The sequence below is a fragment of the Sapajus apella genome, unplaced genomic scaffold (genome assembly GCF_009761245.1).
Source record: "Sapajus apella isolate SASKATOON/1434 unplaced genomic scaffold, GSC_monkey_1.0 scaffold53, whole genome shotgun sequence".
NCBI lineage: Eukaryota > Metazoa > Chordata > Mammalia > Primates > Cebidae > Sapajus > Sapajus apella.
Genome location: NW_022436993.1, coordinates 14832046 through 14847218, shown reverse-complemented (window position 1 = coordinate 14847218; position 15173 = coordinate 14832046). Strand labels below are relative to the sequence as shown.

General features: G+C 48.9%; 1 protein-coding gene across 5 annotated transcripts in view; it reads left to right on the top strand.

Annotated features, from left to right (window-relative positions):
- The window catches only part of CAMK1D (calcium/calmodulin dependent protein kinase ID), a 462154-nt gene that overhangs the window by 436071 nt on the left and 10910 nt on the right, over window positions 1-15173 (top strand). For all 5 annotated transcript variants that reach the window (XM_032244054.1, XM_032244053.1, XM_032244057.1 and 2 more), the window contains 2 exons: window positions 4920-5032; window positions 6953-7031. In XM_032244054.1, the coding sequence (XP_032099945.1) occupies window positions 4920-5032; window positions 6953-7031 (192 nt within the window). The remainder of the gene's footprint in view (window positions 1-4919; window positions 5033-6952; window positions 7032-15173) is intronic.

Here is a 15173-nt window from a genome sequence, read left to right as displayed (position 1 = left end):
CGAGATCCGACCATTGCACTCCAGCCTGGTGACAGAGGGAGACTCCGTCTCAAAAAAAAAAAAAAGAAAAAAAGAAAAAGAGGAAATTCTGCAACACATGACAACACGGGTGAACCTCAAGGGCACTGACATAGCGCTAAGTGAAATAAGCAAGGCACAGAAAGACAGATACTGCGTGATTCCTCTTATACAAAGTACCTAAAATAGTCTAAGTCCTAGAATGAAAGAGTAGAAATGGTGGCTGCCAGGGACTGGAGGGAGGGGTGTGGGGAGTTACTAGTCACTGGACGTGCAGTTGCAGTGAAGCAGGATAAATGTGTTTGAGAGATCTCCCGTGCCACATTGCACCTATAGTCAGCAGTACTATAGTGTACACTTAAAAATGTGTTAATGCCAGGCACAGTGGCTCACACGTATAATCTCAGCACTTTGGGAGGCAGAGGCAAGGTGGATCGCTTGAGCCCAGGAGTTCGAGACCACCCTGGGCAACATGAAAACCCTATCTCTACAAAAGTAAAAAAATTAGCTGGGTGTGTTGGCATGCACCTATAGTCCCAGCTTCTTGGGATGCTGAGGCAGGAGGATCACTTGAGTCTGGGAGATGGGAGGAGGCTCTGAGCCAAGATTATACCCCTGTACTCCAGCCTTGATGACAGGGAAAGACCCTATCTCATTTAAAAGAAAAATATCTTAAGAAGGTGGATCACATGTTAAATGTCCTTATCATAAAATAAACTATAATGGTCACCACCTGGTGTCCAACATGGCTGTGGCTGGTGCTCCCCTACCACCGCTTTTTTTTTTTTTTTTTTGAGACAATCTCATTCTGTCACCCAGGCTGGACAATGGCATGATCTCGGCTCACTGCAACCTCTGTCCCCCGGGTTCAAGTGATTCTCCTGCCTCAGCCTCGCATGTAGCTGGGATTATAGGTGCCCATCACCATGCCCGGCTAATTTTTATATTTTTAGTAGATATGGGGTTTCACTATGTTGGTCAGGCTGGTCTCGAACTCCTGACCTTAGGTGATCCACTCACCTTGGCCTCTCAATGAGCCACCACACCCAGCCCAAGCATCCTTATTTGTAAGACCCTGCCTGTGGGAGATGGGGCTAGAGAGGCAGGGTCCCATCAGAGGGCTCCACTTGTAGATGCAGAGGCAGATAGGGCAAACCAAACACCCCACAGAAAGAATGCAAAGTCTGATTGAAGCACAAAGTTCAATTCCTGAGTCCCTTTCCCTTTAGTGCATAAGCAAAATAGTTAAGAACCCAGGCCTAAAATCAGACAGAATCAGCTCAAGTCCTGATTTTGCTGCATGTTAGTTTCTTTGCCTTTAAAATGGGGGTTGTTTGAGGACTGTATACGGAAAGGGAGGTGTGGGAACCAGAAGGAATAGCACCTGTGACTCTGGGCTTCCTTGCAGCTGAGCTTTGAGCACCTGTAGACCCAAGGGGCTGAGGGTAGCAGGGAGAAAGGCAACGGGAAAGACTGTAAGGTGTGAGAGTTCTTTCTAGAAGATAGACCTGAGGCTGGGATGGAAGCAATGAAGAATGCTTTGAAGGTCAATTGCCATGACTGGGTATGACAGTTGCAGATGCAAGTCTTATTCTGAATCAGAAGCTTTGTCATTGCCTTTGAGGACCCTTGGTGATATAATCTGTAGATTATTTAAAGGATTTGAAATGTAAAAGAAGCCGCACTTCTGGAACATTAGTAAATAACAGAGGGATTACCAGTGTGAATGGGCAGCCCCATGGTCCCTGAAGTTAAACAGCCCAAGGTTGTCACTTAGCTTGGCCAGGGAGCTCTCTGAAATTTCTTTATCTTTTTTTTGAGATGGAGTTTCACTCTTGTTGCCCAAGCTGGAGTACAGTGGTGCGATCTCGGCTCACTGCAACCTCTACCTCCCGGGTTCAAGCGATTCTCCTGCCTCAGCCTCCTGAGTGGCTGGAACTACAGGCATGTGCCACCACGCCCAGCTAATTTTTTGTATTTTTAGTAGAGATGGGATTTCATCATGTTGTCCAGGCTGGTCTCAACCTCCTGACCTCATGATCTGCCTGCCTCAGCCTCCCAAAGTGCTGGGATTGCAGGCATGAGCCACTGCACCCAGCCTGAAATTTCTAGATCTAAGGAAGAATTTGTAACTTCTATTTGCCCTTCTGTTATTTTACAATCCTTATGTTTCAGTCTTTTTTCCTAATTTTAACTTACTTAGACTCCAAGCTCAATCCGTGATCCATTTCCTTTTCCCTGTCCTCAATACAACCGCATGAACACAATATTCTACAAAAAAAAAAAAAAAAAACAGAATCAACAAAGAGCTAAGACCAGAAAAAACTGGAATATACATTTTAAAAATTGGCACTGGAGAATAAATCTTTCTCGGAATTTTCTTAAAGCATTTTTTCCTTGAAAAGAAAGCCAAATCCTAAAGTAGAACACACGCGGTTGTAAATAAACAAAAACCTCACATATCTAGAATTTAGTTTTTTTCCAAGACAAGCTAACATTTTGCTCTTTCTGGGTTCCCTAATTGGACATTTCATTTTGCCCGAATCCTCATTATGGGAGGAATGGGCAGACCTGTCTTGTGGCTCCAGGGTTTCCGTGGGCAGTGAAGTATGTGCCTGGTGGTTTCGGAAGCCCTGGCTCTTGTTCATTTCACCAAAAGCAGCACATCTTTAAAAATGAAATTTTCCAGGCTCTTAGCCCCTAGAGCAACCTTGCAGGGATAGATGATTTTGATGCTTATGGGCCCACAGAATGTCTCATAGCCTTAAAAATGTCATCAGGCACTCCCCTGCGCAGCAGTGACTGCTGATATGCGTCCCATGGGTGGAACAGCTGAGGAACGGCATTACCAAGGTGGCGTTTCTAACCTTTATTGCATTTCTTGTTCGCTGACAGCCTAATCCCTCGCAGTCCTGCAGTCTGTTGATTCTTGTTAATTTCTTCTCATTACACTGGTCTCTAGGCTATGGCTGTGTATTGAACAGTGTTGGTCTATGTGATACAATTCAGGGCTTGTTTCAGTCAAAACTCCCACCATGGGCTGGGCGCAGTGGCTCACACCTGTAATCCCAGCACTTTGGGAGGCCAGGGCAGGTGGATCACCTGAGGTCAGGAGTTCGAGACCAGCCTGGCCAACATGATGAAATCCCATCTCTACTAAAAATACAAAAATTAGCGCAGCATGCTGGCAGGCACCTGTAATCCCAGCTACGCAGGAGGCTGAGGCAGGAGAATCACTTGAATCCAGGAGGTGGAGGTGGAGGTGGAGGTGGCAGTGAGCTGAGATCACACCATTGCACTCCAGCCTGGGTGACAGAGGGAGATTCTGTCTCAAGAAAGGAAAAAAAGAAAAAAACTCCCACGTGGCTGCCACCCTCTGGGTTGTCGCAGCCAGAGAAGCCAGTTCTCCACCATGCGGCATTTCCCCTGGCCTTCTGGAATCAGGCATCACCTTCCTTCCCCTGCCCTGTGGTCACTTACAGCTGCAGCATTAGGCCCACCTCTTGCTGGCCATCCGTTCTCCACCAAGGCCTGCCCCTGCCTCCACATGGGCCCCATGCATGTTCTAGGTGCTTTCCTGAGTGTTTAAGCTGGCCAAACTGAATCATAGAGCCACAGCATCTTAAAGCTGGAAAAAATATTAGGAATTTTCTAGGCCAGCCCTGTATGTTTTCAGGGAAGGAAATTTTGGTCCAAGAAAAGCTTCAATGGTAAAGGTGGCATTGAGACTGATTGCAGAACTGGGGTGAGAATCCATGATTTGATGGGATGGATTGTAGCGGGTCTAGTTAATCAGGATTGCCACTCCCATGATGTGTGTCAGATGACTCTTGTTCCGCCTGAACTCTCAATTATAAGTCACTTGAACCAGCATCGATATGATCTGTTAAAAATCAACCTTGAAATGGTTCTGTGGAAAAATGGATGGTATTATGATATTGCAGTCTTATGACCTGTGTTAGCCCTGCTGATACTTACTGCATGTCAATGGCCAAAACCACAAACCTCCATGTCCCCAGTTTGGGCTTGGTAGCCTGAGGAGGTGCAGGTTATGAGTGTGATAGTGTGCAGGTATTGTGGCAACTTGATACTCAAGGTCATAGAATGTCATTTTCTTCCTCTGATGATTTCTGAAATAAAAGGAACTTGGAAGGGCCCTGAAATGGATATGAAACATGTATTTTGTTTGTTTTTGCCATCAGCTCATCCTCTGTTAGGGACAGTGTTACATACAGTAAGATCAGTAATATTTATGCGCAGAAGGCTCTCGGTAGGCTTTTAGAATGTGTGGGATTCTGTGGTGATGCTGTGCAGAGTTAGGGGGACTTCAGTAGTTGTATTTACCTTTCATCATTGCCTGAGTTGACCCTTTTGGCTATTTATTAAATCGCAGTTTTATTTCTGTGCCACCTATACCTGTGGAATGTGTGGTTCCTTGACTGAGATTGTATTTGCAACATACACAGTACAGATTTTCTTTTTCCTTCTTTCTTTTTCTTCTTCTTTTTTTAAGACAGAGTCTCACTGTCACCCAGGTTGGAGTGCAGTAGCACAATCTTGGCTCTCTGAAACCTCCACCTCCCAGGCTCAAGAATTCTCCCACCTCAGTCTCCCAAGTAGCCGGGCTTACAGGCGTCCGCTAACACGCCAAGCTAATTTTTATGTTTTATTTTTTAGTAGAGACAAGGTTTCACCATGTTGGCCAGGCTGATCTCAAACTCCTGACCTCAAGTGATCTGCCTGCCTTGGCCTCCCAAAGTGCTGGGATTACTGGCGTGAGCCACCGTGCCTTGCCAGAGTTTCTTAACTCAGTTGATAATGTGTCTTCCTTCTGGGCCAAGTGTAAAATCACCACAGTAGATATGCAGATGTTCCAGCGTTTATTCCGTTTTATCTTCCAGGCTGTGTGGCTACCCTCCTTTTTATGATGAAAATGACTCCAAACTCTTTGAGCAGATCCTCAAGGCGGAATATGAGTTTGACTCTCCCTACTGGGATGACATCTCCGACTCTGGTAGGTCTCTCACAGGCAGCTCCCAGTGGGCCGCCCCTGCGACACTTACACCCAGACCACGTGACCCTGATAGGCCCAGGGGACCCTGGGGAGCTCAGAGCTGTTCTGAGGGTCCTGTCTTGGCTGGCTGCCGTAACAAGATACCATAGACTGGGTGGGTTAAACAGCAAACATTTATTTCTCGCAGCTCTGGAGGCTGGGAGGTCCAAGATCAAGTCACCAGCACATTGAGTATCTGGTGAGGGCCCACTTCCTGGTTCATAGACTGCTGTCTTCTCACTGTGTCCTTCTTACCGTGTCTTCACATGGCAAAAGGGGCGAGAGGCTCACTTAAGTCTCTGATAAGGGCAATAATCTCATTCATGATGGCTGCACCCTCATAAGCTAACTACCCCCGAAAGGTCCAGTCTCCACATACCATCACACAGTTTGGGATTTCAGCATATGAACTGTGGGGGATTAACACACTCACAGCACACAGTTCATAGCAGCTCTCAGGAAGCTTCACAAGCTACATATGTGGGTTTGACTTGCAATGAAAGAGGATAAGGTTGGGGCATCTGGCTTGAGCAGTGCTGAGAGATGGGGACCCACTCATCCACCTCTCCTAGACCTGGAGTTCTGGGTGCTCCAGAAGTAAACCAGTAGTAGCTAGCATTTATTGAGCTCTGACTGTATGCTCCGCGCAAGTTAGCACCATTTGTGTGCTGACTCACTCAGTCCTCAGGACAGCCTGTCAGGCAGGTATTACTATTATCCCCTTTTGACAGATGAGGAAACCGAGGCCCCAGAAGGTGAAATAACTTGACCAAAATCATACAGCTAGTAAGTGGCAGAGCCGGGATTTGAAATGCCACACTGAAACGTTCTAGGGAAATTCGCTGTTCCTTCCTCGGGGATAAAGATCAAAATCAAGGCCTGTAGAAATTAATGAAATCTCTCTGAGCCTCAGTTTCCTTACTGGTAAGATGAGGCTGGTAATACTATTCCATCTGCCATAGAGTCTAGCAGAAGGTTGAATTGAAATCATGAATGGGACGATATGTTACAGTCTCCATGAGCTATTCAAAGAGAGCATTTTATTATTTATGTTATTTCCTTCTACGTGGAAATGCCTTGGTTTTATCTTCAGTCTCTGAAAACGTGGGTCCAGAGTATAGTTCTACAAGGCTTGCAGGAAAGAGCCTCATGGGAAATGTGTTCCTTCTGGGCTCAAAAGAGCACAGCCTTCCTCTAGAAGCCCAGTCCTGTGGGCAGTGAGGGGCCACACCATGCAGTGCAGCAGATTTTGGACCTGACCATGATGTCATCAGTTCTGCCACTGGCCCCTCCATTGTCCAGGGTCCTGTTTCTGGGCCGTGCCCTCTCCTGGGCTGCCAGGTACTCCCTGCTTCCCCCAGCAGGGCATAGCTCCCTGCATCACGGTTTCCTGCTCCAGGGTTTGTAGTAGCCAGAGTACGCCACACATGTGCTTTCTGGGGACTTGTTATTCACAGAGCCTAGCCCAAGACCTGGGGGGCTGAGCAGGTGCTCAGCAGGTTTAATTGAATCAGCCACGTCTAACACATGGAGATGATGTTACCAAAACAGTTCTCTAAGGCAGGGTGGACTCATTAGAGGCACATGATTACCAAGATATTTCCTCTCTTCTCTCAGCCTGCGTATCACTAACCACTGGAGATAAGGGTCTTGGAGCTGGCCGTCAGGGTCCCAGGCTGCCTCCTCACTACTGGGTCACCCTGGAGTGCCAAGCCCTGGCTTTCCCTTCCCCACATGCTGGTGCCTTTGTGTCCAAGGTACAGCAGGGCTGGTCTCGTCTTTTTCATGTTACACACGCTCTTCCTGAAGACCTGGTGGGATCACATCGTCACATCTCAAGCTGCAAAGTGATTCCTTCCCTTGTGGCTTCTTTTTGAATAGCAAAAGACTTCATTCGGAACCTGATGGAGAAGGACCCGAATAAAAGATACACGTGTGAGCAGGCAGCTCGGCACCCATGGTAAGGAAAAGCACCCACTCGGCAGACCGTGCCATTTAATGCCACCCAGAGGGGCACAAAATTTCCTGTTGGCTGTTCTCGTTTATGAAATCCACACAGGATTATTATGAATTTCATCTCATTCTGGCCGGTGACTTTCCTCCTCTCCCCAGGCCAACATTTGAACTCTTACACCCTCAGGACACAGCTTCTGGAAGCACTTATGAGAAGTTAGTATGTATATTAGCCCCTGTCCATGCTGCTGTAAAGACATACCCGAGGTTAGGCGTGGTGGCTCATGCCTATAATCCCAGCCCTTTGGGAGGCCAAGACAGGTGAATCACCTAAGGTCAGGGGTTGGAGACCAACCTGGCTAACATGCTGAAATGCTGTTTCTACTAAAAATACAAAAAATTAGCCAGGCATGGTGACATGCGCCTGTAATCCCAGCTGCTGGGGAGGCTGAGGCAGGAGAATCGCTTGAACCAGGGAGGCAGAGGTTGCAGTGAGCTGAGATTGCACCATTGCTCTCCAGCTTGGGCACCAAGAGTGGAACTCCGTCTCAAAAAAAAAAAAAAAAGACATACCTGAGACTGGACAATTTACAAAAGAAGGAAGTTTCCTTGGACTCACAATTCCACGTGGCTGGGGAGGCCTCAGAATCATGGTGGAAGGCAAGGAGGAGCAAGTCATATCTTATATGGATGGCAGCAGGCAAAGAGAGAGAGCTTGTGCAGGGGAATTCCTCTTTACAAAACCATCAGATCTTGTGAGAGACTTATTCATGCTCACAAGAACAGCATGAGAAAGACTTGCCTCCATGATTCAATTACCTCCCACCAGGTCCCTCCCACAACACATGGGAATTCAAGATGAGATTTGGGTGGGGACATAGCCAAACCATATCAGTATGCAAAGATGGCTGCTTCTGCACTTTACAGAAAGTCATTAGAAATATTGGAGGTAATTGCCCGATGAGGCATTAGGATCGGAGTTTTATTCCTTGAGTTTTTTACTCAGTAGTTACATGAATTGAAGATACATATTTTTTCCTTTTAAGATGCTCTTCGACTTTGTGTTTTGTCAGCCCTAGAGGGACTAATTGATAGCTGATGGCATTCTACACATTTTCAGCAGTGACTGTGAGGCTACCTTGCCTTGTGCCACTAATTTAGAAACTGGCTTCACTGTCAGCTAGCTGCGATGCTAGGTTTACACTTGACTTTTTGAGCCTCAGTTTCCTCATTGTTAAAACAAGAATAACAATATCTAATCTGCAGATTATCGACATAAGAAATAACGGAGTTAATGCCAGGCTGGTCTCAAACTCCTGACCTCAGGTGATGTAGAGGGTTTAGCACAGAAACTCTCTGGCCCATCAGAAATGCTTAGTTTATTGTAGCAGTTGTTTTTTTTTGTTTTGGTTTGGTTTTTGAGATGGAGTCTGTGTCGCTCAGGCTGGAGTGCAGTGGCGCAATTTCAGCTCACTGCAGCCGCCACCTCCTGGGTTCAAGGGATTCTCCTGCTTCAGCTCTCAAGTAGCTGTGATTAACAGGCATCCACCACCATGCCTAGCTAATTTTTTTATATTTTTAGTAGAGACGGGGTTTCACTATGTTGGCCAGGGCGGTCTTGAACTCCTGACCTCAGGTGAGCCACCCACCTTCGTCTCCCAAAGTGCTGGGATTATAGGCCTTAGCCATCGTGCCCGGCCTGTAGTGATTGTTATGTAAGCACCATGAACCTCCATTGTAAACAAATGTTGAGAGTTGTAAAATACCAAAGATAATGAAAATAAATGGACAGAACCTTGAGGTCAGGAGAAAATCCCCCTAAAAATCACTCCGGAAAACCATCCTTCTTTGTCCCCCACCAACCTTTGCAGCATTTCCCCCAGGGTCTTGTTGTCTGGTCAGCCTTCTAAAGGGGACCTGCTGACAGACAATGTCCTGATCCCATTTCACAGTATTTCAGTGTATAACACCTGTCATTTACTGAGTCTCTATTATATTCTAGACACTGGGCTAATTGCTCTAATGTATGATCTTCTTTCTTTCCTTTATAATAACGCTGTGAAGTTTTATGTTCATTTCAGAGATAAATGGGGAGATAGCCGGGCATGGTGGTTCACATCTGTAATCCCAGCACTTTGGGAGGCCAAGGCGGGTGGGTCACTTGAGGTCAGGAGTTTGAGACCAGGCTGCCCAACATGGTGAAACCCCATGTTTACTAAAAACACAAAAAGCCAAGCATGGTGGTGTGTGCCTGTAGTCCCAGCTACTCGAGAGACTGAGGCCTGGAAATTACTTGAACCCAGGAGGGGAAGGTTGCAGTGAGCCAAGATGGCACCACTGCACCCCAACCTGGGCGGTAGAGCCAGACTCTACCTCAAAAAAAAATAAAGATAAATTAACTTATCCGAGACCACACAGCTAGCTAATAGCAAAGCCAGGATTCCATCCAGAACTGTCTGATTGCAAAGTGAATTCTCTTCACCATCACACTGGAAGGAGAAGAAGAGGGGAAGAAAGGAGAGGGCTGGGGGAGAAAGAAAGAATGATCTGAAGAAGTGAACAGTCGTGATTGTGTATCATCTTGATTTTAAGTCACTTTAGACGGTAGTCAAAGTATGTGATGGTAAAGATACTGAAGGTTTTCTTACTTGTTAAATAATAGGCCTTTAAAGCTGTAAGACTTTTGAGATTATCTTACAGAGAAGAAAAATGACCTCAGTAAGAAAGGAGCTATGACCCTAGTGGTTTTACCATCCATACTTGCTCTGTAGAAGGCAGGAAAAAGGCCCGTTCACACCTGCCCTCTCCTTCACCGAACATTTTGGAAAAAACAAGGTAGGGAGAGGACATTTTTCCCGAGGAGGCTGGGAGAGGGCACAGTGGGCTCAGCGGGAGGTGGTGCCCACACTGAGTGCCGCACCATGAGAAGCCTTCCCCAGACCAGCAGGAAGAGGAGGGGATTCCAGGCAGACGGGCACCTGAGCCCACAACACAGGAGCTTAATACTGCACGTGCGTTCATGATCATGAGCACTCAGTATTCCAGAGAAGGAGACGATGGAGGACGCAGGAGATAAGACTGGGAGGGAAGGCAGGAACTAGCAGGCAGGGCAGGGTCCCGGCGTCAGCACTCATTACCCATGCGGATGAGCTCCAAGCCCTTTGGGCTGCCCCTGTCGAATCGGATCATGAATAACAATAATACAGACCCCGCAGGTCTTTTCAAGGGGTTACGTGAGATAATACATGTGACGAGGAGGAAGCGTTACACCAGACACATCTGTGATTCATCCAGGTTGCCATTAATTTATGACTCTCCCAAGGAATTGTACCTTTCCCTTTGGGCATTGGGGTCCCTAAGATCTCTTAGACAGGGTGCTCAGGTTTGATTTTAGAAAACCCAATCTAGCAGGTGATGGGGGATGGGAGTGTGGCCGGAAGGTGTGGCCTAGAGGTGGGAAGGGGGCTGGGCCAGAGGAGGGTGACAGTGGCCTGCGCCCAGGAAGCATGGCAGGGATGGGGCAGGGCAGAGAGGACTGAGTGACTGTCAGGGGCTGAGAAGCCACAAGCATTGGGCAGAGCAGTGGCAGGGTGAGGTGAGGAAGAGAAGGGTTTAGGATTATTCCCAGGTTTCCTTAAGGAGGCTTAAGGGACGGGGGCGATGATTGTGCTGGGTGCAGGCTTGGAGGAGTGAGTTCAGCCTGGGGCAGGCTGTACCAGAGGTGCTGGGAGCCGTCTTGATGGAGAGCCGTGGTGGGCACTCTGCTGAATGAGACAGGAGTCCAGAAAGAGGTCAAGCTAGAGACAAAGGCTTCAGAGTTATCAGCCCACGTCGCATCGTAAGATGTCATAGCCTGTGAGCCTATCCGTGAATGCCTTCATTCAGAGGTGGCTTTTCCCAGGGCTTTATCATTTTTACAGTACCTTTGAAACCCCCCAAGAAGTCAAACCCTGGAAAAGGACGAAAACGAATGCACTTGACCCAAGCATCGCTGAAACTCTCTGCTCTCTCTAACACGTATATTATTAATGCATAATATCTGCATTAATGATATACGTGTCTCTTCTATGTAAAATTGCCTGGGCAAAGGAGAACACATATTCAGCAGAGAGCTGGCAGAAAGCGGAGTCATTCCTCCAGGGTGGGGGGGGCGCCCGCCTCATCAGCGGCATCACTCTGGAAGCCGTGGTCTCCGCACATCCCTGACACCCCCAGAGCGTCATCTCTTTCTCCATACTTGCCCTCCTGACTTCATCAGGGCCACACAGGGCGAGGGAGGCCGTGGCAATCGCAGACACCTTCCTTAGCCCCAAAACAGATCACTCTGGACAGGAGAGGGCTCCTTTCAAAACTGCCCCTTGGAAGGCAGCTGGCGTCTTGACAGATGGTTCCTGCCCCTTTCACTGAGGATGGCCATTCTCTCTGTGGTATGTGCTCAGGCCCCAACAGGCTACTGACTGATGGCCACAGTGTGGGGAATGTCCAGGGTCAGGATGGGAACCCAGGCCCCCTTCCAGGGCAGCGCTGGCCAGAGCTCATTCCTCCAGCTCAGTAGTTCTGAGCATCTACCTCTACACTCATTGATAAGCTGAAGTGATGAGAAAGAGACAGAGAGAGATTAATTTGTTTTAAGGATTTAGCCTGTTTCATGCAATTCTGGGGACCACAAATCCAAAATTTGCAGGTCGAGCATGGTGGCTCATGCCTGTAATCCCAGCACTTTGGGAGGCTGAGGCAGGTGGGTCACAAGGTCAGGAGTTCAAGACCAGCCTGACCAACATGGTGAAACCTTGTCTCTACTACAAATACAAAAAATTAGCCAGGTGTGGTGGCGCATGCCTGTGATCCCAGCTACTCGGGAGGCTGAGGCAGGAGAATTGCTTGAACCCAGGAGGTGGAGGTTGCAGTGAGCCAAGATCATGCCACTGCACTCCAGCCTGGGCAACAAGAGCAAAACTCCATCTCAAAAAAAAAAAAAAAAAATTGCAGGGCAGGCCAGCAGGTTAGAGACCCAGGGAAGAGCTGATATTGCAGCTCACGTCCAAAGGCAGACGGAGACAGGAGTCCCTTTTCCTGCTTTTCATGAAGACCATCAACTGATTGGACAAGGCTCACCCATGGCATGGCCTCTAGTTGGTTTCACTCAAAGTCTACTGATTGAAATGTTCATCTCATCTCTTTGCCAGCAACATCAAGCTAGTGTTTGGCCAAATATCTGGGTACTGTAGGCCTAGCCAAGTAGCCACATTCACACTCCTGAATGTTCACTGAGACCCCTTCCCGTCTCCTAGGCTCTAGCCACCTGAGCTCTGATTAGCCGAAGGAATTGGGAGGTGGCCCAGGACTGGCCAGTGCTGTCTGGGATACACGCCAGGTGCCACCAAGCCCATCTTGAGCAGGTGGCTGGAAAAGTGCAGACTCAGAGCCATGAAGGTAGAAGAGACCACATACAAAACACAAAACCAGAAAAGGCGAGGCGAGATGAGGCTGTTGGTCCATGAGCAGTGGGTAGCGAGACAGGCTGTAAAAGGTGTGGTCACGTAAATGCCGTCTGTGTTGTTCTGGTAGGTGTTAAAACGAGAAAGCTGGTGGGCTGCGGTGACTCACACTTGTAATCCCAGCACTTTGGGAGGCCAGGGTGGGAGGATCACTGGAGGTCAGGAGTTCGAGACCAGCCTGGCCAACGTGGTGAAACGCTGTCTCTACTAAAAACACAAAAATCAGCCTGGCATGGTAGTGCATGCCTGTAATCCCAGCTACTTCGGAGGCTGAGGCAGAAGAATCACTTGAACCCGGAGCCGAAGGTTGCAGTGAGCCGAGATCGCTCCGCTGCCCTCCAGCCTGGATGACAGAGTAAGACTCTGTGTCAAAAAAAAAAGAAAAAAAAAAACAGAAAGCAAGGGAGACATGCATGAAGCGTGTTCGCCCACAGCATTGCCTACATGTGTGTATATGGATTTATAAAGCAGTCCTGCTGTAACAGAAGCATTGGTCAATTTCTAGGACAATCTGGGTGACCACTAGGATCCCTTCCAATGTCCAGACTCCATGTCTTGGGATTTGTTGGTGAAGGGTGCTAGAGTTAGTGGCACTGAGCATCAGCGCTGTCCTGATGTTTCTGTTGCAAGTTTCCTAGCTTATCGTGAGCAGGGGCACCACTGTCATTGCACCTCGTACTGGAGGAGGGCAACGGTGTGCTATTGTGGCCCGAGATGGCTGCACCGCTGCAGGAAGTCTGGGTAACACGCAGCCTGGGGGCCACCTTCTGCCTAGCTAGATTCCCACTGCTGCACAGCCCAGGACTGTGGGAAATGGACATGAAACATTCCTAACATAATTAGAAGCTTCTGTTTTCTTACATCTGGGTACACGTGAACCCACAGATATAGCCTGGGACACAGAGTACAGGCAGCAGGCCTCAGGCCGTAGTGTCTGGGACCACACTGCGGACAGGCAGGTAGACCCCAAGGCCTGGAGCCCCCCCCCCGACCCCCGTCCCAGCCTGTTTGCTTTGAAGCCTGGCTCTGCCCGGCAGCGCTGCTCAGCCTGAGGAATTCCAGACTTCCCACCGATTTGGCCTTGTCATTTCTAAGAAAGAGCTGGCCACTGCAAGCTTGGACTGGCATCCTTTCCTGAGGGTGTAGCCTTTCAACAGGGTCCAGGAGGAATCTCCGCCCTGGGCTCTCCGGGAGAAAAAGCTTCATAAAGATGTCTCCCATTCCTTCATCCTCCTTGACTCGTTACTCTTGTTTCAGATGTAGTTGGCCATTCAAATATTCTATTTCTATTTCAGGGATATGGGTCTGGGAAGGAAGGTAGTTGACAGTTCTTGGAAATGGAAACCTGGTTCTCTTAAGCTATTTCCCGAGTGTCCTCTTGGCTGTGTGTTTTCAGCTCTGCTGGGAAAAGGTGGTGGAGGAAGAGTTGTTTTGAACTGGGAGCATCAGCCTGGATTCTAAACTTAGGCCAGTCTGGCACCGATTTAATATCAACTCTGTCCACCATGTCTGCAGTCCGGAAGGGAAAGAAAGTCTGGCTGGGATGCTTTCTCGTCTGAACACGCCTGAGCCGTGTGTGTACCTTTCATCTCCGGAAGCAGTTGGAAGTGATGGTTGTGTCTGGGCTGTTTTGTGTCCGGGGGGCCACTGTCTGGGGGCTGGGGGGTTTCCTCCCTTGCCAGTTACCTTCCAGCTGGGAACGCTGGTCCCTGACTCTGATCCCCTTAACTTCTGCAAGATTCATGAAATTCTTTCTTAGGCATTAGACGCTAACCCAGAATTGAATAGTTTGGTGCTAGAGAGAAAGGAAGAGAGAAGGATCAAAGACCAGGAAAGTCTGGTCGCAGAGCACAGCGGCTCTGGGGGAAGGCCAAGTGGCTGCCAGCAGGGAGAGGAGGTGGCTGTGGTCGAGAAGGAAGGCTGTGGTCCAGGAGGGAAGAAAGAGCTGGGAGATCTCCGGGCAATTCTCAGCCTAGAGATTGTAAGCCCAGAGAGAAGGGGAAGCTGTAATAAGAAAGAGACAGCAGAGGGCGGAAAGAGTGGGATGGAAAGAGTGACATCTCCTACTGTCAGGAGAGGAGCCCAGGAGCAAATGTATGTTCCTGTCTGCTTGTGGAAGGTTCAGGAATCAGCTAGCGCTAAATCAAAGCTCACTCGGGGCTGCCAGGGGCAGCCGTCCATGAAGTTCTGAGAATTTCTAGGAGATGCAAGGGTGGAGGATGCCCCGGGTGGGGTTGAGTGGAGCTGGGAATCTTCTCACCCATTGTGGAGCAGGTGGGGAGCACAGGCTCACAGGTGTTGAGAGCAGAATGTGGCAGGGCTCAGCTGTGCTGAGATGAAGCTGAGAGCCCACGGATGTGAATGTGGCCCTGGGGGCAGAGCCCCTGGGGAAGGCAGAGAGGAGGGACCTCGGGTCTGAGGAAGCTGGGAAGCAGGCTGGGAAGGCGTCTGGTGGTGAGGCCAGTTGGGGAACAAGTGTGAGTCCCCGGCGGTGGTGCATGGGGGCTCAAAGCTTGTGTGGAGGCAGAGGGGGTGAGAGGAAGGGAGAGGGCGGGAAACGTTGTCACTGTGGATTCTGATGTTACAGGAATTGGGGTCAAAGAAGGAAAAAGTGAGAGCCAGCGAGCAGTCAACCAGGAGGGTGCTGGCGG